This window comes from Macaca fascicularis, chromosome 3 (assembly GCF_037993035.2).
Source record: "Macaca fascicularis isolate 582-1 chromosome 3, T2T-MFA8v1.1".
Lineage (NCBI taxonomy): Eukaryota > Metazoa > Chordata > Mammalia > Primates > Cercopithecidae > Macaca > Macaca fascicularis.
The window spans coordinates 47,183,470-47,210,162 of NC_088377.1; the positions used below are offsets into that span (position 1 = coordinate 47,183,470).

Sequence of the window (26,693 nt, forward strand, 5' to 3'; positions counted from 1 at the left end):
AGAGCGCAGAGCAGCGCGGAGGGTGAGGTTGTGAGACGGCGGGAGACGTCGGCCGGGTGGTGCACGCGACCCTCGAGACGACAGCGCGGCTACTGGCAGCCGCGAAGGCGCCTCCCGCGGAGCGCCCCGACGGCGCCCGCCAGCCCATGCGGAGCTGAGCGCGGCGGCGGCAGCGGGATGCTGGCGCTGCTGGCCGCCATCGTGGTGCTTGCCGTGGCCGCCGGGGCCCAGGACAGCCCGGCGCCCGGCAGCCGCTTCGTGTGCACTGCACTGCCCCAGGAGGCGGTGCACGCCGGCTGCCCGCTGCCCGCGATGCCCATGCAGGGGGGCGCGCTGAGTCCCGAGGAGGAGCTGCGGGCCGCTGTGCTGCAGCTGCGCGAGACCGTCGTGCAGCAGAAAGAGACGCTGGGCGCGCAGCGCGAGGCCATCCGCGAGCTCACGGGCAAGCTAGCGCGCTGCGAGGGGCTGGCGGGCGGTAAGGCGCGCGGCACAGGGGCCACAGGCAAGGACACTATGGGCGACCTGCCGCGGGACCCCGGCCACGTCGTGGAGCAGCTCAGCCGCTCGCTGCAGACCCTCAAGGACCGCCTGGAGAGCCTCGAGGTAGCGGCCCGCGGGGAGTGCGGGGGACCTGGAATGGGGACGCTCCCGAGTCGGGGGCGGAAGACTCGGGAGGATGGGGAAAGCGGGCCTGGCCCTGGGGAGGCTGTGATCGTCCGTGGGGTGAGCTGGACTTGAGGGTGAAAGGCGGGGGTCTAGATCCAGCTCGGGAACTCCGCTGCGTGGTATCCCTTCCCACACCGCTGCTCTTGCTGGAAGGAAACGTTTAAATTCCACCCCCGCGCGCCGGGACTGCCGGCGGGATCCGCAGAGCACTTCCCGAGGTCCAGGCTGGCGAACCCAGACGGCCAAGCCGCGGGCGCCAAATACCCGGGGACGCGGTAGCCTCTATCCTCTTGCAAACGTCCAAATCTCTGCGAGCCGGGATGCGCTGCCGCAGGCCGTGCGGGTTGCTGCGAGGCTGCCGCGAGAGGTCAGCTGCCCCGGGCATCTGGTGTTTCTTTCTATAAATCAGGTCAGACTGGACTAGAGGGGGCGGAAGTCTGGAGGTGGGGGTTGCAGGGAGGCGAGCGCAGGGGTTCACCGGAGACCCCAGAGCGCGCATTAGAGGTAACCTCTGGTTAACTTCAAAGACTCCCCTGCCTACGAGTTGGGTCACATTAAGGTGCTCTTCCGGATTGGTCCCTTCAGGGGAGGGGACCTTATTCCCTTCTCTCTCTCTCCCGCCACGGAGGGAAGATGCGTGCAGTTTGGAACTTTGAGAGAAGAATCTTCAATTATTTTTAATCTTTAGGCTCCACCCTTTTTAAGAAGTGTGGGCATTGCTGCTAATAGCCTTTGTGAAAATACTTCTCAGCAAAACTAGGTTTAAATTACAGGTGGTAATTATTGCAAAAATGACTGGAGGGTTTCTTTTGGTGTGAGAGCTGAATACAGTATTTCCAGCATCTGTATATCCCCTGATTCATTGTGATTGCTAACAGCTAACATTTCTGGAGCACTAAATAACAGTCAGGCACATTATTTAATTTTTTAATCCTTGGAACAATGAATGGCACGAGGCAGATCCCATTATGTGCATTTCACAATTTGGAACACTTTGTGGAGAAGGGTAAGTAGCTTGCCATGAACTTATGGGCAGGCAGCCTGCCACAGCCTCCAGAACCACATGATGGTAGAGGAGAAAAAGAAATAGGAAGTGAGGATTTAGAAACAGCATTAAAAACAAAGATTGCTGGAGTTCAGAATAGCAACGTTTTAGATCTGTCATTTTCCAGAAACATCTCTGCATGCATAGTTATTTACCTTCGTGCCAGACCGGAACTTGGGGGCTGTTTTCATTTGTAGGTGAAAGCTCCTTGGCTTTGTGTAACCATCGATTTACTCTTAAAAAAGGAAAAAAATCCTAGAACTGCGTTTTGGTCTCTACCCAACATAGAATTATAGGTGTTGGTTAGAATGTTGACTTTTTAGTAAGAGGAGAAAAACGGCTTTTTGAGAAGGGAAAATGAGATTCACAAGTTTCAAATATTGCAGCAAAGTAATTCTTGTCTGACTTTGAAATCTTTTCCATACCAAAAAAGCATCAGTGAGATGCTCCCCTGCCTGCCAGTGGCACGATTCAGTTCTTAGTTTTGGAAGCTTCTCCCTATGTGGTCGGGCCATCACAACCACATTTCACAATTTCTTTTTAACTGTTTCTGTGCTCCTCCCTTCTCCCCGGTGGCTGAAAGCACCAGCTCAGGGCAAACGTGTCCAATGCTGGGCTGCCCGGCGACTTCCGCGAGGTGCTCCAGCAGCGGCTGGGGGAGCTGGAGAGGCAGCTTCTGCGCAAGGTGGCAGAGCTGGAGGACGAGAAGTCCCTGCTGCACAATGAGACGTCTGCTCACCGGCAGAAGACCGAGAGCACCCTGAACGCGCTGCTGCAGAGGGTCACCGAGCTGGAGCGAGGTGTGTGCCTGGCCTGTTTCTCTGTCTGGGAGTGGCCTGATTTTCACCACTTGTGGTCAGACATGTGATTCCAGTTGACGGACAGCAGGGATTGTGACACCACATGGGCCTGGTTCCTGGGTGTGTAAGCAAATAATAAAGGTGACTGAGCATGGTCATCTCAGGAATGAGCTGCCAGCCCCCAGCCCCACTGGCATTATCCAGGGAAAAGCGAATGTGCCTGGGACCAACTTCGATAAGCAACCACAGGGGCATTTCAGTCCCTTCTTAACTAGTCCTGGCAGCAGATTCTGCATATCTTTCTCTTCTCTGCTCACACTGTGGTGAGTAAGTTTCTCCTACAGGAGACAGAGAGGGAGGGATTGGGGATAATTCAGATTGCATCATCAACCCCCAAACCACTGGGTGGCTTGGCTGTGAAGTTGTAGGTTTGCCCGTAGTGGGTGTTTATAGGACTGGCATTTTCCCAGATGCACTAACCTGATGAAGCCACTTCCCCGTTCCATCCACTGATAGGAGGATGGCCAATAGCAGAACATCCAATGACTTTGACCATGGTGGGGCAGATGGAGAAGGGGCTGGTGTTACTGTTCCATCTTACAGCCAGCATCCACAAGCCACAGGTCTCTTTCATCCCTTTCCCAGTCTCGTCCTCCAGAAAAACCCATCTTTTCTTCCTTGCCCTTCTCAGAAAAAGGTGAGTATGGCTTACCTGTTAGATTCTTGAGTTTCCAAAACATCTTCCTCTCTGTCTCCCCTCTGTTGCTGGGTGGCCTCAGGAGCCATCCCTGAAGGTAAAGTAGTCGCCGCTGTGACCCTCCTCCCATGACAGGAGGAGGGAGCATCTAGGCACAGGTGAGCGTGACTCCGTGGACCCTGCCTGAGCCACAGTGGATCCTCAAGACGGCCAGGGCTATGGACCTGGTACACTAAAGGTAGTTTGTCTCTCGAAAGGGGAGCTGTGGAACGGGAGGAGGGCTCTGTGAGAGACTTTGATGGCTGTAAATCTCCCTCTACACAGTGGCCAAGTTGCCACAAGGAGGTGGGTTAACAGCAGAATCCTGAGCCAGAGCCTCAGTCATGCCAGGCGGGAGCTCAGACTCCTGGTATACCCGTTTCATAGATGAGAAAAACAATCCGTTCTCAGCGGGACATGTATCTTTTGGGGAGAGGGGCCCAAAGTGGGGCCTGGGCCACTAGCTGGTAAACAGTGACAATCACATCAACCTGCACCTCTCCCTTCTCTTTCTCTGACTTAAGGCCGATGTCATTTCACTGGGCTTACTCCTAAGGTAAGCAATCATCACGGCTTTGGCCACCCAGAAGCTGCCACTTCGTGACTGTCCCTTTCGTCCCCAGCCTGTCCGTTACCAGCCAGAAAGAAACAGTCCGGACTCAGACCCCGCCAGCCTGACTGTTGATCCTTTAGTTTCCCAGAAAGCCCTCAGAGCTCGTCTGGCACAGAGGGGAAGCTCACCTCTACGAGGGCAAAAACCCTACTGGCCATTTATGCACCCCAGAGAGGCAGCTCAGTCTCTCTTCACCCTGCCATGGGAAATCTAGAATCCTCCTGTAAGCTCCACCAACTCAGCTCTGGGATGTGCTTTAAGGAAAGTGATCATCTGCAGACCAGTTTATCTTCTGGGCAATTCTGAGTTTATATTTGTCCTGTTTGTGACAATTGTAGAGAGATGTGTAAACGCCCAGCCCCCCAAATGTACTATGATTGGAAACGATGCCAAGTTTCTTAGACACATCCAGCTGAATCCCGAGTAGCTAGACCTCAACCTCATGACAGGCAGGGGACCTTGGTGGGGAGACTCTGGCCTTTGGTCCATCAGCCTCCACCCCTTGGGGACCAGATGCTCAGCTGTGAGTTGCACACTTGGCATTTTGTAACCCCTGCCACGACCCTGCAAGGTAGGTATTAGTTCAGACGAGGGACTCAAGTCAGAGAGCTGAAGTGATGCCTGCGTTCACGTCGCCAGCAGATTGCAGAGCTGGGAGTGAAGTGGGTGGAGCCCACAGAGGAGTAACGGAGGCTGCAGCCTGGAGCGGTGTGTGGGCCTCAGCCCTGCTGGATCGAGGCTCCTTGGAGCCCCCAGCAAACACCTGACCCCGGGCATATGGACGCCCCTGCCGCCTGGGGCCCAGGGTTGCTTGCTTTTCTGTGCTGCAAGACCTGCTCCTCTGCAAGGGCCTCCAGAGTCCGGGCCAGCTGTCCAGGCACCGCCTGGCTCAGTGTTGAAATAAATGTTGCTGCTGAGAAAACCAAAGCTGCATCTCTTCCAGCCCCAGGCTGCCCACCCCCTGCTGAACCTTTCCGCCACCTGCAGTGTTTGATTTATTGGTCAGGCCTTTTAATTCCTTAATTGGTTTTAACCAAGTTTTCTCCAAATCACCAAGCTGTTTTATTTAAATAAAAGGCACTGGCTCTCAGGGTACAGGCCCCCTCCTCTGCCCCTCGGCTCTCCCAGCTCTAATTAAACCTATCTGTTGTCACCAAGCTGACAGTATTACCCACACAGTCGTATCAGATTGGCAAGGCTGCCCTCCCGCAAGTATAGCAGCCATTTCTCTTTATTAGACAATGATGCCTTCATTAAGGACATGGTCATTTGCCACTTGAAGATTAAGTGCGAGTGCCTACGTGTCTTGGAAAGAGGGACTTGTGGCCCCTGGCCTGTCATTCACTAGCTGTGTGACCTTGGATACGTCACCTCACTTCACCGAGCCTCCGAGCCTCAACTATGCAACCTGCAAAAATGGGAGAGTAGGAACATTCTGGTTCTTTCTCTCAGTTTTGCTTTTCAGCCTAATGAGGGACTAGTCCCAGCTTTCACTCTGGCCTGGCCCCTTGGCTTCTTGGGTGAGCAGATCTTCCTAGCCCTCACCAGGTGCCCAGCAGCTCCGCAGTGGCATCGAGAGGTGCCCGTCCTTAGGAGGTCAGGAGCAATCAGGAGACCACCACTGGCAGATGAGAGTACACGCAACATGTGAAGCCCAGATTCTAGAATGTACACTGCCTGTTCCAGAGAAGTTAGAAAGGGGATAGTGGGTTCTGCTGTGCTCCTTTGCAGAAACCCTCCTTAGATAGATGTGAACTGTGGCCCCTGAGAGCCTTTAATGTGTATTATTCACTCTGAGGGAAAATGAGCTTGGGGGATTGTGGTGGAGAAAAGTTTATTCTGGCTCATGTTCTGCAGAAGGGACTGATTTAACTCCACAGTGACACAGGCAGTTCTGGCTTCAGAGAGCCCGCCTGTCTCTGATGGCCTCAGAGACTGTCTGAGCCCTTGTGGATGCTTAACCAACACTTGTTGAATGAGTGAAGGGCGTTTAGATTCCTTCAACGGCAGGGTCTGGTTCTCAAATAAGAGGGCAGCCTTTGCCATGACAGCTGGCACAATCAAACGGTGTCCTACAAACTTTGGGATCTGTGATGCCTGGATAAGGGCTACTGCTGTGGTTTACTTAATTTTGAACTTCAACCAAGGCTGCATTGGAAATTATGTAAACCCATTCTAGAATTTGTTTTCAAGGATTTTAGAAGCGCCAATGACATAGGGGTGGCCGGTGGATTCTCACCAATTCCAGGAAGGTCTGGAAGGGCCAAGGCTCTGGCCAGGTGTGTCCCCCTAAATGAGGACAGACACCCTGCGGTTTGGTTCCCCTGCCTCCCACTGGCTCCAGACGACAGGAAATGATCAACAAACTCAATCTTCTCTTGAGGAGGAAAAGACCAAGTGCTTTTCGTCAGGGATTTAGAGCAAAAAGCCACTTCTGAGTTAAGTTGTGGAGTCAAGACCCGGGAGTCTGACTCCTTCACCTCGGCAGTGGTAATTCTTTCCTGTGAGGAGTGACACAGACTCACTCACTCGACAAGTGTTTATTGGGTTCCTGGATCCCTGTAAGACTTCCTTCTTCTAAGCCCAAGTCCAGAGTTCCTAGATCCTGCCAAGATTTCAAGCAAATATCTGAAGTGATAAGATGTGGCTAAGGAAGCAGTTTCTGGCTTAACACAAGAAAATTAAATCTACCTTTCCTCTGCTCCTTCCTCAAGCTTTCTAGTCATCTAATATGACTTGTGAAAAGAGAGTATTAACTAGAAGGAACCAGAGCTTTTTCTTTTCTTTTCTTTTCTTTTTTTGAGACAGAGCCTCTGTCACCCAGGCGGGAGTGCAGTGATGCAATCATAGCTCACTGCAGCCTGGACCTCCTGGGCTCAAGTGATCCCTACCTCAGCCTCCCGAGTAGGTGGAACCACAGGTGTGTGCCACTTTGCCCAGCTAATTTTTATATTTTTTGTAGAGATGAGGTCTTGCCGTGTTGCCCAGGCTGTTCTCGAACTCCTGGGCTCAAGCAGTCCTCCCACCTCAGCCTCCCAAAGCACTGGGATTATAGGCATGAGCCACTGCACTTGGCTAATTTTTAAATTTTTTGTAGAGACGGGGTCTTGCTATGTTGCATAAGCTGGTCTCGAACTCTTGGCCACAAGCGATCCTCCTGCTCGGCCTCCCAAAATGCTGGTATTATATAGGTGTGAGCCACCACACCCATCCAAGAACATTTTTTCTTTTAGATTTCAAGAGGCCTCTTTTCCTGTCCTAAAAGATGGAGCTAAATTCTCTAACGTGCCCCACGCAGTGCCCACCAAATCTTCCTTTTCCTCCCTTTCCTGGGCGTCCCTGGGGTCTGGGGTTCTCTTCTGCAGGTCTTTCCAGGCCTTCCCTGCATCCTCTGCCTTCCCTCCCCCGGCCACTCCCCATCTTAGCCGGAGCCCCCGCCTGGCCTTCCCTCGCATACCTGCTGCTGGTTTCATGTCACCTTCCCCGCCCGAATGTAAGCTCCCTAAGGACAAGGACTCCTTCTAGTGTCCTGAATCCTGCTGGACTTCAGCCTTTTATCAGTGGCTGGCATGGAGCGGTCTTTGGTCACTTGCTGGAGGGTCCAGCAAGGCTGTGTGAGGGACCTTCTTGAGGATCTAGCAAGACGTGGCTCTGGGCAGTGCTGGTGGGTGGGGGGAGTGGGTGGCCTAACGCGCTGCTGGCCTCTCTTCCTCCCCACCCCCAGGCAACAGCGCCTTTAAGTCGCCAGATGCGTTCAAGGTGTCCCTCCCGCTCCGCACCAACTACTTATACGGCAAGATCAAGAAGACGCTGCCCGAGCTGTATGCCTTCACCATCTGCCTGTGGCTGCGGTCCAGCGCCTCGCCGGGCATTGGCACCCCCTTCTCCTACGCGGTGCCGGGGCAGGCCAACGAGATCGTGCTGATCGAGTGGGGTAACAACCCCATCGAGCTGCTCATCAATGACAAGGTGAGGCCCGCCTGCACCGCCACCCTCCCCGGAACCCATCGCGCGGCAGAGGGAGCCACAGTCCCCACCCCGGCCGTCCTCGCCACACCGAACGGGCCCAGACGTGGGACTGCGGGGCTGTCCTCCTGGAGGTGGGGATAGCTTTGTACACGCTGGGTGGCTCACAGGAGCGGGGCAGGGAGGGGCAGCTGCAGCTTGTGGGGGTCTGAGCTGTGAGTCCAACCACGAAGCGGCAGAAGGTCCAGGCACCTAGGCTGTGGAAGGGCAGAAGGAGCAGGTCTCCGTGTGCGGCCTGGATTGAGAGAGGACCTCAGGCCCGTCAGTGAGGGCTGTTCCCCAGGTCCACACTGATTAAGGGGGCATGTGTGTCTCAGTGTAAGACATTCCTCACGAGCATATTTTGGTGGGGATCAGGTTTCTAGAGATATGATTTATATACAGCAAAATGTACCCTTTTTTTTTTTTTTTTTTTTTTGAGACGGAGTCTTGCTCTGTCACCCAGGCTGGAGTGCAGTGACCCGATCTCAGCTCACTGCAACCTCCGCCCCCCGAGTTCCCGCCATTCTCCTGCCTCAGCCTCCCGAGTAGCTGGGACTACAGGCGCCCGCCACCTCGCCCGGCTAGTTTTTTGTATTTTTTAGTAGAGACGGGGTTTCACCGTGTTAGCCAGGATGGTCTCGATCTCCTGACCTCGTAATCCGCCCATCTCGGCCTCCCAAAGTGCTGGGATTACAGGAAATGTACCCATTTTAATGTATAATTCAGGAAGTTTTAACAAAGGCACACAGTTGTGTAACCACCACCACGATGAAAAAATATAAAACAGTTCCATTGCCCCCCAAAACCCCCTTATAGCCCTTCATAGTTAGCTCTGATCGCAGCCCCAGCCCATGGCCACTGCTGACCTGTTATATATACCCTTAGTATCGCCTTTCCAAAGCAAATGCCCCTTCTTAATAGACTGCTTGGTTTTGGCATTCAGGAGCGGTCTTCTCGAGAGATCTGCTCCAAGAGCCGGGCATGGGAGCTCATGCCTGTAATCCCAGTGCGTTGGGAGGCCGAGGCAGGAGAATCGCTTGAGCCCAGGAGTTCGAGAGCAGCCTGGGCAACGTAGCAAGACCCCTTCTCTACAAAAAATTAAAAAGTTAGCTAGGTGTGGTGGTGTGCACCTGTAGCTCCAGCTACTCGGGAGGCTGCGGCAGAAGGATGAGTTTGAGCCCAGGATGTCGAGGCTGCAATGAACTATGATCGCACCACTGTACTCCAGCCTAGGTGACAGAGTGATACCCTGTCTCTTAAAAAATAAAAAAAGTCCACTTTGGGCCTCCTGGGGACCTCTCACAGCCCTACTTCCAAACTTTCATTCTAATGGCAGACTTCATATAACAAAAAGAGGATTCTCAGAACTTGGCCTGATTTGGGCATTTGAGTGACTATGCAAACTCCCTGCCACCCGGACCACCCCTGGTGGAGGTGGGGGCAGTTCAGTCCCTCACTCTGTTTGTCTTCACTGAACTGTCCTGGGTGGAGTTTGTCGAAGTTTAAGAAATGCTGTGGCATCAGCCTGCTGGGCTCCTCCTAGATAGACCCCCTTGCCTAAACCAGGAGTTAATTGTTCTAAATAACACCCTAGGACATAGTGGGGCTGAGAGCCTTGTTATCCTCTGGGTTTGGACTGCTTGTAAACATCGAATTCCTGGGAGGGAGGCTTCAGGTTGCTAGGAGACCAGCGGCAGCAACGCGGTGGTTCACAGGCTGGTTCACAGGCGAGCCCGCATGGAAAGTGCTTGCAGGACCGCCAGGGATCCGGCCTGTGGCAGCGTCCTCCCCCCAGTTCCTCGTGCTGTCTGTGAGCTCCCTGCTCACACAGATACTCACACATGCCACTATGCAGGGAGGACAGGGGACACCCCCAGCACACAGACAGATCCCTGCATGCCACCATGGAGGTTTGGGACTTGGCATGAGAAATGAGGATCTCTGGTCTGTTTTCCAAGGAGACTGGCCCAGTGGAGCCCTGACTTCCCGAGGTTCTCTGGCATGGAGAGCTCGGGGCCAGCGTGGGGGTGTTGACCCTCACATCTGCTCGGCTGTCAGCCACACCAGGCACCAAGGGTATCCCATTAATGTGAGGGCCGCTCTGGGGTCAGGGTTTCCACCGAGGCTGCCCCCTTTCATGTTCTCCACGTATGACCCCAGGTGACAGGAGGAGCAGTGTGGCCCAGGGGGATTGCGGGGTGTCCTTCCTGTTTCCTGCCCTGGCGAACCCCGAGGGCATGGGCCCAGCAGGTCCTTACCTGCACATTGCTGCCTGCAGGTTGCGCAGCTGCCCCTGTTTGTCAGTGATGGCAAGTGGCACCACATCTGTGTCACCTGGACGACACGGGATGGCATGTGGGAAGCGTTCCAGGATGGAGAGAAGCTGGGCACTGGGGAGAACCTGGCTCCCTGGCACCCCATCAAGCCTGGGGGAGTGCTGATCCTTGGGCAAGAGCAGGTGGGTGCAGGTGGGCACAGGGCAGGTGCAGAGCAGGTGCAGGTGGGTGCAAGGTGGGTGCGGGTGGACACAGGTAGGCGCAGGGTGGGTGCAGGTGGGCGCAGGTGGGTGCAGGGTGGCCGTGCACCCTTCCAGGAATGGTGCAAGGAGGGGCTAACTGAGCAGCACGAGGCCAGGCCTGCAGCTGTTCCCGCTCCTGGCCCCAGCTGTTGGCCCCACAGACCTGGCCAGTGTCCTGACAGCCAGGTCGGGGGAGCGAGAACCCCAGCAGCCTGGCCCTTGCTGTCCTGTGGTCAGAGTTTGGGCGTGGGGACATGGCCTGCATGGGAGGGACCAGGTGGGTGTGGTTCAAACAGATTCCAAATAGAACCTGGCACAGAGGGGTGTGAGTGTCCCTGTGGTCATGGGTCATCTCGTGACACAGGCTCCAGCTTCTGTCTGGGAGGAGGCTGAGTGAGGGAGTCTCCTGGAGTGCTCGTGGGACTGACTCAGGATTGTGGGGCTGGTGTCTTCCAGGAGTACCTGCTCAGGGTCTCCACCCTGATACCCAGCAAGGGGCACTTAGGTAATCCATGCTGGGTGCTCAGCCCATGGGGGAGACAGGGAGGAAAGGGTGGCACCTCAAAGCGCCCTCAAGAAACTTACCATCTAGGGGAGGGAATGGCTGAGCTGGCTGTCTGGTCTAGAACAAATAAGTGTTGGCATTTCAGTCTGTGTGTGGGTTTTTGATGATGGACAGTGGGGAGTAGATGCCAGGTGCACTGGGGGGCTTTGAGTCTGGTTCCTCCTTGGCCCACTCCTCCCTCAATTTCCCCCACTACATCTCCTCTGGGAGGGACTGAGAGTCATGAGACCTGGCTGTGATCCTGGCTTTGGGACTTTGAGCAGTATTTCCCCTTACCAGCCTCAGTTTCCCCTGTGTAAAATGGGGAGATTTGAGCAATGCCACCTCCCCCCAGTTCTGACAGGCCTGGGAGCTTCAGAACCTGCAGAAACAGGTAGTGTTGGTCAGAGCTGGAGGGGCATCAGAGAAATGCCCAAATCTCCTGTCTGTACCCTGTGTGCAGGGGGACTTGTGAGCCGGCCCTGACGCAGCTCTCTTGTTCCCATTCCCCAGGACACCGTGGGGGGTAGGTTTGATGCCACTCAGGCGTTTGTCGGGGAGCTCAGCCAGTTCAACATATGGGACCGCGTCCTTCGCGCACAAGAAATTGTCAACATCGCCAACTGCTCCACAAACATGCCGGGCAACATCATCCCGTGGGTGGACAATAACGTCGATGTCTTCGGGGGGGCCTCCAAGTGGCCCGTGGAGACGTGCGAGGAGCGTCTCCTTGACTTGTAGCCGCCTTCTTCTCTGTCCAGGAGGCCGGGATCAGGCTGTTGCCATGGAACTTCAGGGCCATTGACTCCCCCACTTAAACTTTTGCCAGTCGGGGCTCAGGGTCGCCAGAGCTCATTCCCCAGGAATCTCTAAGACCAGGGCTAGGGCAGTGTCTGTCACTGGCTGATCTGTTCCCTACCAAGATTCTGTTGCTGTTTGAAGTAGTGCCGGGGTCCCCTGGGAAGATGCCCCAAGCCACGAGTGGGCGGATCTCTGCCCTCCTGCTACAAGTGGAGGCAGTTCCAGCAGCCCCTCTTCAGAGCCCATGTAAAGCTATCGCAGCCTGAGCCCTGTCGCCCTCCAGTTCCTTGGTGTCCCGTGCACCCCTTCTGTCTGTCCCCTTTCACGGCTGTGCAGCCATCCCGCTGGAGTGGCCGTGTCCCTTGTGCATTGAGTGCGTCCCCGTTGATGACTAAACTTGCGGCAAGCGGCTGCCCCCCGATCTGCAAAAGGGCCTCTCCCTTTGTGTTCCATACATTGTGAATCTTCCCATCTGAAGAACGCCCAGCCTGCCCAGACAAAGCCCTGCCCTCCCCAAAGCAGAGGGGCGGGGCTCAGAAAGGAGAAGGGCTGTGATCTCCGGCCCCTTCCCCCATCATCTCTTCCTTAGACGGATGCTTTGACTGAATCATCACTAGCTATGGCATTAAAAGGTCTCTCTTCTCATCTGGTGCCAAAGGTTCCATTGCAGCTTTTTACAACCATCCGGTGTGGTTCGGAGGATTTGTTTTTTGTTTTTTTTCCCCAACAGAAAAGAACAGCCATTAGAAGAAGGCTCCCATTTTCTGATGTTCCGCCCACTGTGAAGAGTGTGCTTGTTTTAAATTTATGTTGATTCCTGTAAGCAGTGGACTGTCTTCATCAACTATTTCCCTACAGAACTCCTCAAGAAAACAGATCATTTGCCTGGAGACTGGCTGAGTGACTCCAAGCTGCTCACTGTATTAGACAGGGGTGGTCATTTATTTTAAAGATAAAGTGACAAAGTGGGGAAATTTATAAAGCTAAATATTATATATTTTATTTTTCATACATGTTCGAAGTGCAAATCTGTGGATATTCCATTTGTAGGACCAAGTCGACATGCCCATCCTGACATTGTATGCTACGAGAACTCTTCTGATGACGGAATTTCGATTAAAGTGCACTGAAAGATGCTTCTGTGTTTGTCTTCCTCATGTTCTAAGGGCGAAGGTGGGAAGAGGTAGGGCTTTGCAACTTCTGGCAGAAGGATGATGGCTCTGGTTTGCCGGAGCCTGCATCTGGTGGGTTTGGGGACGCTGAGGATGGCTAGAGGAGGGTGTGGTCCGGCCATCCATCCTTCCTGTTTCAATGCCTGGCTCACGCTGCGGGTGCCTGGCAGGCTGTGCCCGGGCTTCTTGTCCCCAGCCCACCCTTGTCTTTTCAATCAGGAAAGCCAGCTTAGCTAGAAGAACTGCAGCCGCCTTCCAGGTGTGGTACCTGCTTAGCGTCTACTCTGTGTAGGTGTTCTTTAGACATCATCTCATTGAATCCTCCCTGAATGAGCGAATCCCATTTTACAGGTGAATACACAACAATTAAAGCTATTTTGGGATCATGCAGCCGGTAGAGGATGGAGCTGGGCTCAAAGCCGGCCCGTGGCTCCGAGGGCTCTGTCCCTTCCACTGCTCACTCCAAGGCGCCCAGTGCCATTGTGTCCTCCCAGATCGGCCTCTCTGTGGCCACCTGGCCCTGGCAGGTGTGTTGACGGTCTTTCCTCCTCCACAAGCATTAGATTCCCCCCTACCACCACCACCACCTCTTTCCACTTTTGTAGCTTTACTCTGTCTTGGTAGCTGCAGAATGTAACTTAGTTTGTCCTTTTTCCAAGTAGCAATGTCAATTTCTATTATAATCGCAGAGCAGAGCCTAATCTTGGAGCCAACTGACACCGTGCGCCAGATGTACTTGATACCAAGGCTGAAATGGAAGCCGTAACCTCTAAAACCAAGACCAGGAGATCATGGAGGTTCCTGGAGTCTATTTTTGATGTTGTGAAATATAACTTGGCAAGAACTGAAAACCACTGGTGTTGGGTAGAGCATGAAATGAGGCCAGATATCCCGCTCAGGGACCTTTGAAACTCAAAAGTGCTGAGACCAGGTGGAGAGCAGTTTGTTTTGAATCCCCTTCATGCTGGAAACACCAGCTACTCAGATCTCCCCCTGAAAGGTGCTGAGGGGTTTCCTCATTTCATATGCATGCCAGGCGCTGAGCCGGCCCAACTCGCTTCCCAGGCGCAGCCTCCCCCAAGAGCATCGCTTTGCATCAGGGCTTTGGAAACCCTGCTGAACCAGATAACTTCCTGCAACTGGAAGAGCTCTGAGCCCACAACATGGGATCAAAATGTTCCTTGCTGATCTGACCCGAAGATGAGAACTACCTCTCCATATCGTAGCTGCACACCAGTCCTCCTGCTGGCAGTTTGGTCCTCCTGACATACAAGCAGAAACAAGAATCATTTATGCAATCCAGCAAGTTCCTTATGCCTTGATCCTCCCATGTGAAGGAGACCTGTGGCCTCAGTTTCCCCCACTCAAAACTTTTTTTTTTTTTTTGAGACGGAGTCTCTCTCTGTTGCCCAGGCTGGAGTGCAGTGGTGTGATCTCGGCTCACTGCAACCTTGCCTCCCAGGTTCATGCCATTCTCCTGCCTCAGCCTCCCGAGTAGCTGGGACTACAGGCACCCCCTGCCATGCCCAGCTAATTTTTTGTATTTTTAGTAGAGACTGGGTTTCACTATGTTAGCCGGGATGATCTCGATCTTCTGACCTCGTGATCCGCCCGCCTTGGACTCCCAAAGTGCTGGGATTACAGGCGTGAGCCACCATGCTCGGCCTCAAAACTCCTATCCTTTGTGCAAGGCTGGAAAAATACTGATAGCAAACTGGGTTCTCCAAGAAGGGTGGGGTAGAGATTGTCCTGGATGTTGGAATATTCAGGTTGGTTAAGGGTTGTCATGGAAACTGTAGCCAAATGATCAATGATTAATGAATTGAAAAGTAATAAAATGCAGCTAAATCAAAGGCAGCCTGGGACCACGTCTCCACCAATAGGAAAGGCAGACCAAGATCCTGCCCAGCCTCTGGGGGCTTTGACATCAGCTCTCCTTATACAGAAGCTCTCAGAAAGAAAAGATGACTTCCTTTTGAGCACAGATGTTATAATTTATTCTATCAACAAATATTTGGGGCACCTACTTTGTGTCAGCAAATATTCCAGGCACTCAAGATGCAATGGTGAGCAACATAGCAAAGTTCTGCTTTTAAATGGAGATTAATTTCAGTGGGAAGTGTAGATAGAAGGCAAATATATAAACAAGAAAAATGCTGGTGATGTGATAGGGAGTAACTGGGGAACTACTTTCTAGGGTCACATTTAAGCTGGGACCTAATTGAAGAGAGGGAACCAATCGTGGGCAGAACCCACAGACAGAGAGAACAGGAAGTGTGAAAGCCTAAGGTAGAGCTGAGCTTGGATGTTCAAGAGAAGAAATAGCCAGGGTGGCTGCATTCACTGGAGAGGGGAGGGGTGGATGGGATAAAGAGATTGTAGGGTCAGATCACAAAGAACCTGTGTTGAGATCTCAGTGAAATGGGAAGTCTGGACGTTTTAAGCAGATGAATGTGATAATGTGATTAATATTGTTAGCCCACTACTCTTCCTGGTGGATGAAGAATAAACTGTAGAGCATTGTAAAGAGAAGTAGAGAGACTCATGAGGAGGTTACTATACTAGTCGTGGTAAGAGGTCATGATGGCTTGGACTAGGGAAGTAGCAGGGGAGACAGAAAAAATCGTGGAAGGATTTAGGATATACTTGGGAGTAGTCATCCTGACTTGCTGATATTTGGAAATTTGGGGAGAGAAATAACATACAATTTTTAAAAACCTAAACTCCAAGTAGGATAAACAGAGAGATTCACACCTAGAAATATCATAAACTGTTGAAAACCAACTAAAGACAGACAATTTTGAAAGCAGCAAGAGAGAAGAGAGAAGAGATGTACAAGGAATCCTCAATAAAATTTATAGCTGAATTCTCATCAGAATCTATGGATGCCAGAAGGCAGAGGGATGGACACATTCAAAGTGCTGAAAGGAAAAGACTGTCAACCAAGAATCCTATATCTGACAAAGCTATCCTTCAAAAATGAAGGCAAAACTAAGACATTCCAAATAAACAAAAACTGACGATTTGACACTAGTAGATCTGCTCTACAAAAAAATACTAATGGGAGTCCTTCAGGCGAAAGTGAAAGGATACTAGACGGTAACTCAAATCTACTTGAAGAAATAAAGGGCACTGTTAAAGGTAGCTGTGTGTGTAATTATAAAAGTGTAAGTGCATTTTTTTGTTTATAACTCTTTTCTTCTTCTATCTGATTTAAAAGACAACTGTAGAATGAATTCCCATTCACAATAGCTTCAAAGAGAATAAAATACCTAGGAATCCAACTTACAAGGGATGTAAAGGACCTCTTCAAGGAGAACTACAAACCACTGCTCAGTGAAATAAAAGAGGACACAAACAAATGGAAGAACATACCATGCTCATGGATAGGAAGAGTCAATATTGTGAAAATGGCCATACTGCCCAAGGTAATTTATGGATTCAATGCCATCCCCATTAAGCTACCAATGACTTTCTTCACAGAATTGGAAAAAAACTGCTTTAAAGTTCATATGGAACCAAAAAAGGCCCCGCATTGCCAAGACAATCCTAAGCCAAAAGAACAAAGCTGGAGTCATCACGCTACCTGACTTCAAGCTATACTACAAGGCTACACTAACCAAAACAACATGGTACTGGTACCAAAAGAGAGATATAGACCAATGGAACAGAACAGAGCCCTCAGAAATAATACCACACATCTACAGCCATCTGGTCTTTGACACACCTGACAAAAACAAGAAATGGGGAAAGGATTCCCTATTTAATAAATGGTGCTGGGAAAACTGGCTAGCCATAAGTAAAAAGCTGAAACTGGATCCTTTCCTCACTCTTTATACGAAAATTAATTCAAGATGGATTAGAGACTTAAATGTTAGACCTAAAACCATAAAAACCCTAGAAGAAAACCTAGGTAATACCATTCAGGACATAGGCATGGGCAAGGACTTCATGTCTAAAACACCAAAAGCAATGACAACAAAAGCCAGAATTGACAAATGCGATCTAATTAAACGAAAGAGCTTCTGCACAGCAAAAGAAACTACCATCAGAGTGAACAGGCAATCTACAGAATGGGAGAAAATTTTTGCAATCTACTCATCTGACAAAGGGCTAATATCCAGAACCTATAAAGAACTCAATCAAATTTACAAGAAAAAAACAACCCCATGAAAAAGTGGGCAAAGGATATGAACAGACACTTATCAAAAGAAAACATTCATACAGCCAACAGGCACATGAAAAAATGCTCATCATCACTTGCCATCAGAGAAATGCAAATCAAAACCACAATGAGATACCATCTCACATCAGTTAGAATGGCAATCATTAAAAAATCAGGAAACAACAGGTGCTGAAGAGGATGTGGAGAAATAGGAACACTTTTACACTGTTGGTGGGACTGTAAACTAGTTCAACCATTGTGGAAAACAGTGTGGCAATTCCTCAAGGATCTAGAACTAGAAATACCATTTGACCCAGCCATCCCATTACTGGGGATATACCCAAAGGATTATAAGTCATGCTGCTATAAAGACACATGCACACGTATGTTTATTGTGGCACTATTCACAATAGCAAAGACTTGGAATCAACCCAAATGTCCATCAGTAACAGACTGGATTAAGAAAATGTGGCACATATACACCATGGAATACTATGCAGCCATAAAAAAGGATGAGTTTGTGTCCTTTGCAGAGACATGGATGCAGCTGGAAACCATCATTCTCAGCAAACTATCGCAAGAACAGAAAACCGAATACCGCATGTTCTCACTCATAGGTGGGAACTGAACAATGAGATCACTTGGACACAGGAAGGGGATCATCACACACTGGGTCCTATTGTGGGGAGGGGGGTGGGGAGGGATAGCATTAGGAGATACACCTAATATAAATGATGAGTTAATGGGTGCAGCACACCAACATGGCACATGTATACATATGTAACAAACCTGCACGTTGTGCACATGTACCCTAGAACTTAAAGTATAAAAAAAAAAAAAGACAACTGTAGGCTGGGCGCGGTGGCTCACACCTGTAATCCCAACACTTTGGGAGGCTGAGGTGGACAGATCACGAGGTCAGGAATTCGAGACCAGCCTGACCAACATGGTGAAACCCTGTCTCTACTAAAAAATACAAAAATTAGCTGGGCATGGTGGCACACGCCTGTAATCCCTGCTACTCCAGAAGCTGAGGCAGGAGAATTGGTTGAGCCCAGGAGGCAGAGGTTGCAGTGAGCCGAGATCATGCCACTGCACTCCAGCCTGGGTGACAGAGCGAGATTCTATCTCAAAAAGAAAAGACAACTGCATAAAGCAATAATTATAAATTTGCATTGATGGGCATAAATGTATAAAGATGCAATTTGTACAACAATAACAGAACAAAAGAGTGGAGAGGGGATGGAGCTATGTAAAAACAAATTTTTTGTTACTATTATAATGAAGTTGGTGTTAATCTAGGTTCAATGATTATAAATTAAGATGTTAATTGTACCTCAGGCAACCACTAAGAAAATAACTTGAAAGAATGTATTAAAAGAAACAACAAGGGAATTAAAATACTACACCACAAAATGCTCATTTAACATAAAAGAAGAGTGTCATGGGGAATAAGGGAACACAAAACACATTAATTAGACAAATAGAAAATAGCAAAATGGCAGATATAGACCCTACCTTATCAGTAATTACATTAAATGTAAATGTATTAAACACTCCAATTAAAAGGCAGAACAGGGTTTCACCACTTTTGGCCAAACTGGTCTCCAACTCCTGAACTCAGGTGGTCCTCCCACCTTCGCCACCTTGGCCAAAGTGTGGAATTACAGGCGTGAGCCACTGCATCTGGCTTTAAACAACACATTCTTAAACAACCAATGGGTCAAAGAAGAAATCACAAAGGAAATCAGAAAGCTTAGAGAGAAATTAAAATGAAAACATGACATACCAAAACTTATGGAACGTAGCAAAAGCAGAGCTAAGAGGGAAATTTATAACTATAAATGCTTACATTAAAAAAGAAAGATCTCAAATCAGCAGCCTATATTTAGAAAGTAAAGAACTAGGAAAAGCACAAACTAAACCCAATGCTAGCCGAAGAAAGAGAATAATAAAGATTAAAGTAGAGGTAAATCAAATAGAAAATAGAAAAACAATAGAGGAAAACACCAAAATTGAAATTTGGTTCTTTGAAAACATTTAACAAAATTGGCAAACTTTTGGCTAGACTGACCAGGAAAAAAGACACAACCTAGCCAGGCGTGGTGGTGCATGCCTGTAATCCCAGCTACTTGGGACGCGGAGGCAGGAGAATCGCTTGAACCCAGGAGGTGGAGGTTGCAGTGAACTGAGATAGTGCCATTGCACTCCAGCCTGAGTGACAGAGCAAGACTGCCTCAAAAAGAAAAAGAAAGAGAAAAAAAAGACACAACCAAAATCAGAAAGAGGGGGCAGTACTACTGATCTTACTGAAATAAAAAGAATTATAAGAGAATACTATGAATAATTATATGCCAATAAATTGGCTAACCTAGATAAAATGGACAGATTCTAAGAATGATAAACTACTGAAACTGACTTAAAAAAAATCTGAATGTACCTAGTAAATAAATTGAATTAGTAATTTTAAAACTTCCCAGAAAGAAAAGCCCAGTACTAGATGTTTTCACTGGTGAATTCTACCAATCAAAGAATTAACACAAATCCTTCACAAAGTCTTCCGAAAAGTAGGAGAGGACAGTTAGGACTTTCTAACTCATTCTATGAGGACAGCATTACCCTGATACCAAAACCAAAGATATTACAAGTCAACTCTAGACCAGGCCGCACATGTGGCTCACACCTGAATCCCAGCACTTTGGGAGACCGAGGGGGGTGGATCACCTAAGATCAGGAGTTCGAGACCAGCCTGGCTAACATGGTGCAACCTTGTCTCTACTAAAAATACAAAAATTAGCTAGGCATGATGGTGGGCACCTGTAATCTCAGCTACTCTGGAGGCTGAGGCAGGAGAATCACTTGAACCCGGGAGGCAGAGTTTGCAGTGAGCTGAGATCGTACCACTGCACTCCAGCCTGGGCAACGGAGCGAAACTCTGTCAAAAAAGAAAAAAAAAGAAAGAAAGAAAAGAAAAAGAAAAAAATTCTAGGCCAGACGTGGTGGCTGACGCCTGTAATCCCAGCACTTTGAGAGGCCAAGGTGAGCGGATTACCTAAGCTCAGGAGTTCGTGATCAGCCTGGGCAATATGGTGAAACCTGGTCTCTACTAAAATACAAAAAAATTTAACTGGGCATGGTGGCCTGCGCCTGTAGTCTCAGCTACTCAGGACGCTGAGGCAGGAGAATTGCTTGAACTCAGGAAGACAGAGGTTGCAGTGAGCCAAGATCGTGCCACTGCACTCCAGTCTCGGCGACAGAGCTAGACTCCATCTCAAAAAAAAAAAAAAAGAAAAGAAAATTCTAGACCAATATCCTTCATGAATATAGACACAAAATCCTTAATGAAATGCTAGCAAAGTGAACCTAATAGGAATTAAAATAGTATACCATGACCAAGTGGGATTTATTCCAGGAATTCAAGGGTGGTTCAACATAAGAAAATCAATCAGCGTAATACACTACATTAATAAAAAGAAGGAAAAAAGACCAAGTGATAATCTCAATAGACACTGAAAAACATTTGACAAAATCCAAGTCTCTTTCATGGGAAAAGCACTCAATAAACTAGGAAAAGTAGGGTACTTTTCAATATGATTAAGGGCATTTATGGAAAAATCCAAAGCTAACATTGGACTTAATGGTGAAAAACTGGATGCTGTTCTTATAAGATCAGGAGGCCGGGCATGGTGGCTCACGCCTGTAATCCCAGCACTTTGGGATGCCAAGGTGGGTGGATCACTTGAGGTCAGGAGTTCAAGACCAGCCTAGCCAAAACGGTGAGACTCTGTCTGTACTAAAAATTCAAAAATTAGCTGAGCGTGGTGGTGGGCCCCTGTAATCCCAGCTACTTGGGAAGCTGAGGCAGGAGGATCACTTGAACCCAGGAGGTGGAGGTTGCAATGAGCCAAGATCACGCCACTGCGCTCCAACCTAGGCAACAGAGTGAGATTCCATCTCAAAAAAGAAAAAAAAAAAAAAACAGAATTAAACCAGATATTTCTATTCTCATCACCTCTATTTGTTCCTGCATTGGAGGTTTTAGTCAAGGAACTTAGGCAAGAAAATAAAATACATAAAATGCATCCAGATTGTAAGTAAGAAGTAAAACAATTTTCTTGTCATATAAAAGTAAAGGAAGTGAAACTATCTTCTTTATAAGATCATAAGGAATCCACAAAAAAACTTACTAGAGCTAATAAATAAGTTTATCAAGGATGCAGAAAATAAGAGCGATATACCAAATCTACTGTATTTCTCCTGTATACATGATCAATGAACAATCTTAAATTTTAATTTCTTAAAATTAACTTAAGAAAGCATTTCTATTTGCAACAGTGTCAAAAATTCAAATACCTAGGAATGCATTTATTTATTTATTTATTTATTTATTTATTTATTTTTGAGACAGGATCTCACTCTGTTGCCCAGGCTGGAGTGTAGTGGCGTGATCGTAGCTCACTGAAGCCTCAACCTCTTGGGCTCAAGAAATCCTGCTGCCTCAGCCTCCTGAGTAGCTGCGATTACAGGTTAGCATTACCATGCCTGGCTAAATTTAAAAAAAATTTTTGTAGAGATGGGGTCTTGCTATGTTACCCGGGCTGATCTTGAACTCCTGGGTTCCAGCAGTCCTCCTGCCTTGGCCTCCCAAAGTGCTAGGATTACAGGAATGAGCCACCACACCCAGCCAGGAATAGATTTAATAAAACCAGGGAAAGATTTGTACTCTGAAAGCCATAAAGCATTATTAAAAAGAATTAAAGGCCAAAATAAATGGAAGGTTATCCATGTTTACTTAATGGAAGACTTAATATTGTTAAGACTGCTGGTGTGCAGCCTGACCAACATGGTGAAACCCCATCTCTACTAAAAAATACAAAAATTAGCCAGGCCTGGTGGCACACGCTTGTAATTCCAGCTACTGGGGAGGCTGTGGCATGATAATTGCTTGAATCCCGGAGGTGAAGGTTGCGGTAAGCCAAGACTGCACCACTGCACTCCAGCCTGGGCAACAGAACAAGACTGTCTCAAAAAAAAAAAAAAAAAAAAAAAAATAGACTGCTGGTGTGAACACTCAGTGGAAAAAATAATGTGTTCAGATGTTGAGTCTGATGACCCCACATGTACACACACCACGAGAGTGTGAAAAAGCTGATTACTCACTGTGATGGTAAATATTGAGTGTCAGCTTGATTGGATTGAAGGAAGCAAAGTATTGTTCCTGGGTGTGTCTGTGAGGGTGTTGCCAAAGGAGATTAACATCTGAGTCAGTGAGTGGGGAGAGGCAGACTCACTCTCATTCTGGGTGGACACCATCTAATCAGCTGCCAGCGAAGCTAGGATAAAAGCAGGCAGAAGAACGTGGAAGGCCTAGACTGGACTTCCTGAGTCTATGGCCTCCATCTTTCTCCCGTGCTGGCTGCTTCCTGCCCTCAAATATCAGACTCCAAGTTCTCCAGTTTTTGGACTCTTGGACCTACACCAGTGGGTGATTTGCCAGGGGCTCTTGAGTCTTTGGCCACAGACTAAAAGCTGCACTGTAGGTTTCCCTACTTTTGAGGTTTTTGGGACTCAGACTGGATTCCTTGCTCCTCAGTTTGCAGGCGGCTATGGTGGGACTTCTCCTTGTGATTCTGTGAGTCAATAGTCTTTAATAAACTCCCTTTCATATACACATCTATCGTACGAGTCCTGTTCCTCCAGAGAACCCTGACTAATACACTCACGTAATGAGGATTTCTGAGTAGAGCAGGTGGGTCCCAGGAAGGTCCAAAAATGGCTTGAGAGAGCAGGAAAAGCAGTCTGGTTTGGGTTTTTTATGGTAGTTTGAGGACAGGGCCAGTGTGGTGTGAATATTCTGAAAGCCACTGAATTATACATTTTAAAAGTAAAGGTGAATTTGATGGCATGTAAATTATATCTCAGGTTTTGTTGTTGTTGTTTGTTTTTAGAGACAGACTCTCATTCTGATACCCAGGCTGTAGTGCAGTGATGTGATCATAGCTCACTGCAGCCTCGAACTCCTGGGCTCAAGGGATCCTTCCACCTCAACCTCCTGAGTAGCTGGGACTACACATGTGTGCCACCACTCCTGGCTAATTTTTAAAATTTTTTGTAGAGACAGGTCTCTGCCCTGTTGTCCAGGCTGGTCTCTAACTTCTGACCTCAAATTATCTTCCTGCCTGGGCCTCCCAAAGCACTAGGATTACAGGCATGAGCCACTGGACACAGTCTCATTTTCTAAAACAAGGTTTTGGACCAGGTGGGTAGATGACATTTACTGATGGGGAGTTGGAGCGGGCAAAAAGCAGGTTTTGGGGTGGGAAAAAAGAAAGAGTTCTGTTTTGGACTTCAGTGTGAGAATGTATTTTAGTGTAACTGTCAAGTGGGTAATTGGATTTAGGAAGAGGTCAGGGCTGGAGAGATAAAAAATGGGGTAGGCTGGGCACAGTGACTCACATCTATAATCCCAGGGCTTTGGGAGGTCAAGGCAGGAGGATCGCTTGAGGCCAGGAGTTCAAGACCAGCCTGGGCAACATTTCAAGACCCTGTCTCTACAAAAATACAAAAACTAGCTAGGCATGGTGATGCATGCCTGTAGTCCCAGCTACTCAGGAGGCTGAGGCGGGAGGATGACTTGACCCAGGGAGTCAAGGCTGCAGTGAGCTGCGATTATACCACTGCACTCCAGCCTGGATAACAGAGCAAGACTCTGTCTCTAAAACAAATAAAAGATGAATTTTTGAAAACTGGATTAAAAGCACAGTCCTTGCCTCTAGGTACTCCCAGCCTCCCTACAGTTTGAAAGTAAAGACACAGACACAGACATGTTCATCCTTATTAGACCATTGACTGCTCACTGGTAGGAAGCACATTCAGGCATAAGCCAATTTAATTCAACATGCATTATCCTACTGTGTGTAGTGTCTACACGAATGAGACACAGTCTTCACTTCACAGTCCAGTATGAGAGACAGACAGTGAAGCCAATTAAGCAAATTGCTATATCAGAAAGTCTTCACCTGGCTAAGGCTGAGGGAGGGGCAGTTTCCATAGTGACTTCTTTAATCATCCATAGCTCTACCTTCAGCTACACACCAAACTAGTCAAGAAGAGTTGTTGACCTCAACCTTGGTGGCTCACAGAGCAGCTGATGACTCTGCAAGGGGTTGGTATTGAGCAGTCACACGGAAGTGATTTGATTGTTCCTGGGAATTTCAACATGGAAAGAAGCTTGTCAAGGCTGGGATCGTGCACGTTGGGTTATATGACTTTGGCCTTGACGAACGGCGAGCTTCCCATTGTTTTCTCAAAGAAGCACAAGACAAATTTACCAGGTTGTTTTACTTTTCTCTACAAAGCGATTCTGCTCTCTGTAGTTGTCAGTGCAAATATTCACAGGCACATTTTAAAACCCTGTTCAAGCAGCAATAAATCGCAGAAGACTGCAGCTGGGGGGCGGGTTGACATTTCCTTGTCACTCATCATCATACACAAGCCATCATGCCCTTTGGGAATAATATGGTCAACTCTGGCTTTCTGTGCTTAAGAGGGCAGCATAGATTGTGGAGAGTCTGTGTCTCAGCTCAAGACTCAGATCTTGCAAGAAATATCACACCTATTTATCATCTTTAAAGTATATTTCATTATGAGACATTATAGATACAACAGACCAAGTATACGCATATGCACAGTTGAAAGAATAATCATAAACGAATGTTTGTGTACCAATGACTCAGTTTAAGAAATATTTAATTAGTGCCTATTTTATACAAGGTACTTTGCTGGGTACTTTGTTGAAATCAATGAACAAAAAAGAAAAAGACTCCTCACTTTGCGGATCTAACATTCCGGAGGAAGGAGAATGATGACAACTACTAGACAGATGAGTAAGTAAATTATGTAATTTGTTAGAAGATGACAAGTGCTCTGGCAAAGGGAGAATGGAAATGTGATTGTTGGGGGTTCACAATGGAGGAGGACTCTTTGAGAAGATGACATTTGATCCAAGACTTGATGGAGATAAGAGAATTGGCCATGCATATCATTGCTTGATCAAACTCTATGAGTTCTTCTGTGACTTGCTTTTCTTTTTCTTGATATTATGTTTTTGATATTTCTCCAGGCTGATGTGTGTAGCTGTAATTCACCATTTTTCACTGCTATCTAGTCTTTTCTGACAGCATATACTATGGTTCTCTATCCATTCTCCTACTCAGGGACTGTTGGATGGTGCATATCTACTAATGCAGTGTGCAAAAATTTTCTCTAGGGTCAGTGCTTAGGAGTGCAATGGCTGGGTTGAAATCTGACACACTCTGCCCTTTACTTGGGGAATTTAGACCATTTACACTTATTGTGCTTATTGATTACTGGTTTTGGGCAAATCAATAATGATGTCTTTGTCAAGATGTGTGTTGGCCTTTGGTCAAGGCTTGGGTCAGTGTTACAGCTGAATGGGGCAGAGATAGGCTGAGAGAGTTCCACTCTCAGGTGGTAGGTGGCTGAGGTCAGCTGGCTGGTGGGGCCTGAGGCCCCAACCAGCAGGCAAGGAAGGTCTGGCTGAGGCCACAGAGCCCTACCAAGGAGGAGGTCTGCCAGCTGCCACCTGCCCCAGGGGCCTGACAGAGGCTTCCAGGAGCTTTATCCCAGCAAGTGTTCAGTGGCTTCCAGTCTGGGGATAAGTCCTCAACTGAGTGTGGTCTGTCTGCCATCTTTTACTCTGCATCTGCACATCTGTCCAGGGACAGTGAAATGACTGAGCAAGCTGTCTGCCCCCAAGGGTGGTGGGCTTGAGTGGAGGAACTCTCTGATGTCCTTCCTCAGGGTGCATGCTCTATAGGCCCCGGATCTCCTGCCTGTTCTGAGCTGGCCTTGTGTGGTAGGGAGGTCCCAGGAGATGACCATGCCTAGCATCTTAGGCAAGCAACCCTGAAGTGCAGAACTAGCTCAGTTGCTGCAGACGGTATTCATTTTCCCCAGGGCAGCCCTTCAGTTGGTCCCCAAGCTGCTTGTTAGAAGCAGGGGCCTCCTGTAGAGCTGAGGAATCCAGATGTGGCATAGATGAGGAGGGTGTCCCACCCCTAGTGGGCTGTCGGTTTAATTCTGCAGTGGAAAGGGCCACTTTGTTGCAGGTCTTTCTATGGCATGGATGTGGAGGGTAAATTTGAAGCCTCATCAAACAGCTTCCTGCTCCTGAAGCCTGGACCATCCCTTGGGGACCTCCAAGAAGAGTCTGTGCCTGGGGATCTCTCCTCACAGCCTTACCTCCCTGTTCTATTTTAGGGATGTCCAGTGCAAAAACAGAGAAATGAAAACGAGAAATATATATGAGCTTTCAGCAGAGAAGAGGCAGATGGAGATGCCTCCCAGGAGACTTTCAGACCAGTGTGTCATGAGAATATTCGGACTCACTCCCAGCTGGGGGGCATTCGGAGCATGGACACCACCCTCGTTTACAGGTGAGGATCCAAGGCCCCAGACTTCTGAAAAAATGGATGCTCCGTCCTGGATCTCTCCGTAGTATTTCTACATGCTAGCTCTGCATACCTCATTCTCTTAATAATAAGATGTAGTCTATTTTTCACCCCTGAGATGTAATTTAAATATAAATACAGCATCTGGCCTA

General features: G+C 48.6%; 1 protein-coding gene across 2 annotated transcripts; it reads left to right on the top strand.

The window, feature by feature from the left end:
- NPTX2 (neuronal pentraxin 2) lies at window positions 1–26,693 on the top strand. Of its 2 annotated transcripts, none has more exons than XM_065541687.2 (5): window positions 1–603; window positions 2,295–2,511; window positions 7,585–7,829; window positions 10,147–10,326; window positions 26,351–26,693. In XM_065541687.2, exons 1-5 carry the CDS (start codon window positions 178–180, stop codon window positions 26,396–26,398), a joined length of 1,116 nt encoding a protein of 371 aa, XP_065397759.1. In that variant the 5' UTR covers window positions 1–177; the 3' UTR covers window positions 26,399–26,693. The 2 variants fall into 2 exon arrangements, with proteins under 2 accessions (XP_065397759.1, XP_005549171.1); XM_005549114.4 differs by lacking the exon at window positions 26,351–26,693 and adding an exon at window positions 11,444–12,867.

Bases quoted from the DNA above. Each gene is read 5' to 3' on its own strand.
- NPTX2 (XM_005549114.4), top strand. From the start codon at position 178: ATGCTGGCGCTGCTGGCCGCCATCGTGGTGCTTGCCGTGGCCGCCGGG. The intron at 604-2,294 runs GTAGCGGCCCGC...GGTGGCTGAAAG, and splicing joins ACCGCCTGGAGAGCCTCGAG to CACCAGCTCAGGGCAAACGT. The intron at 7,830-10,146 runs GTGAGGCCCGCC...TGCTGCCTGCAG, and splicing joins AGCTGCTCATCAATGACAAG to GTTGCGCAGCTGCCCCTGTT.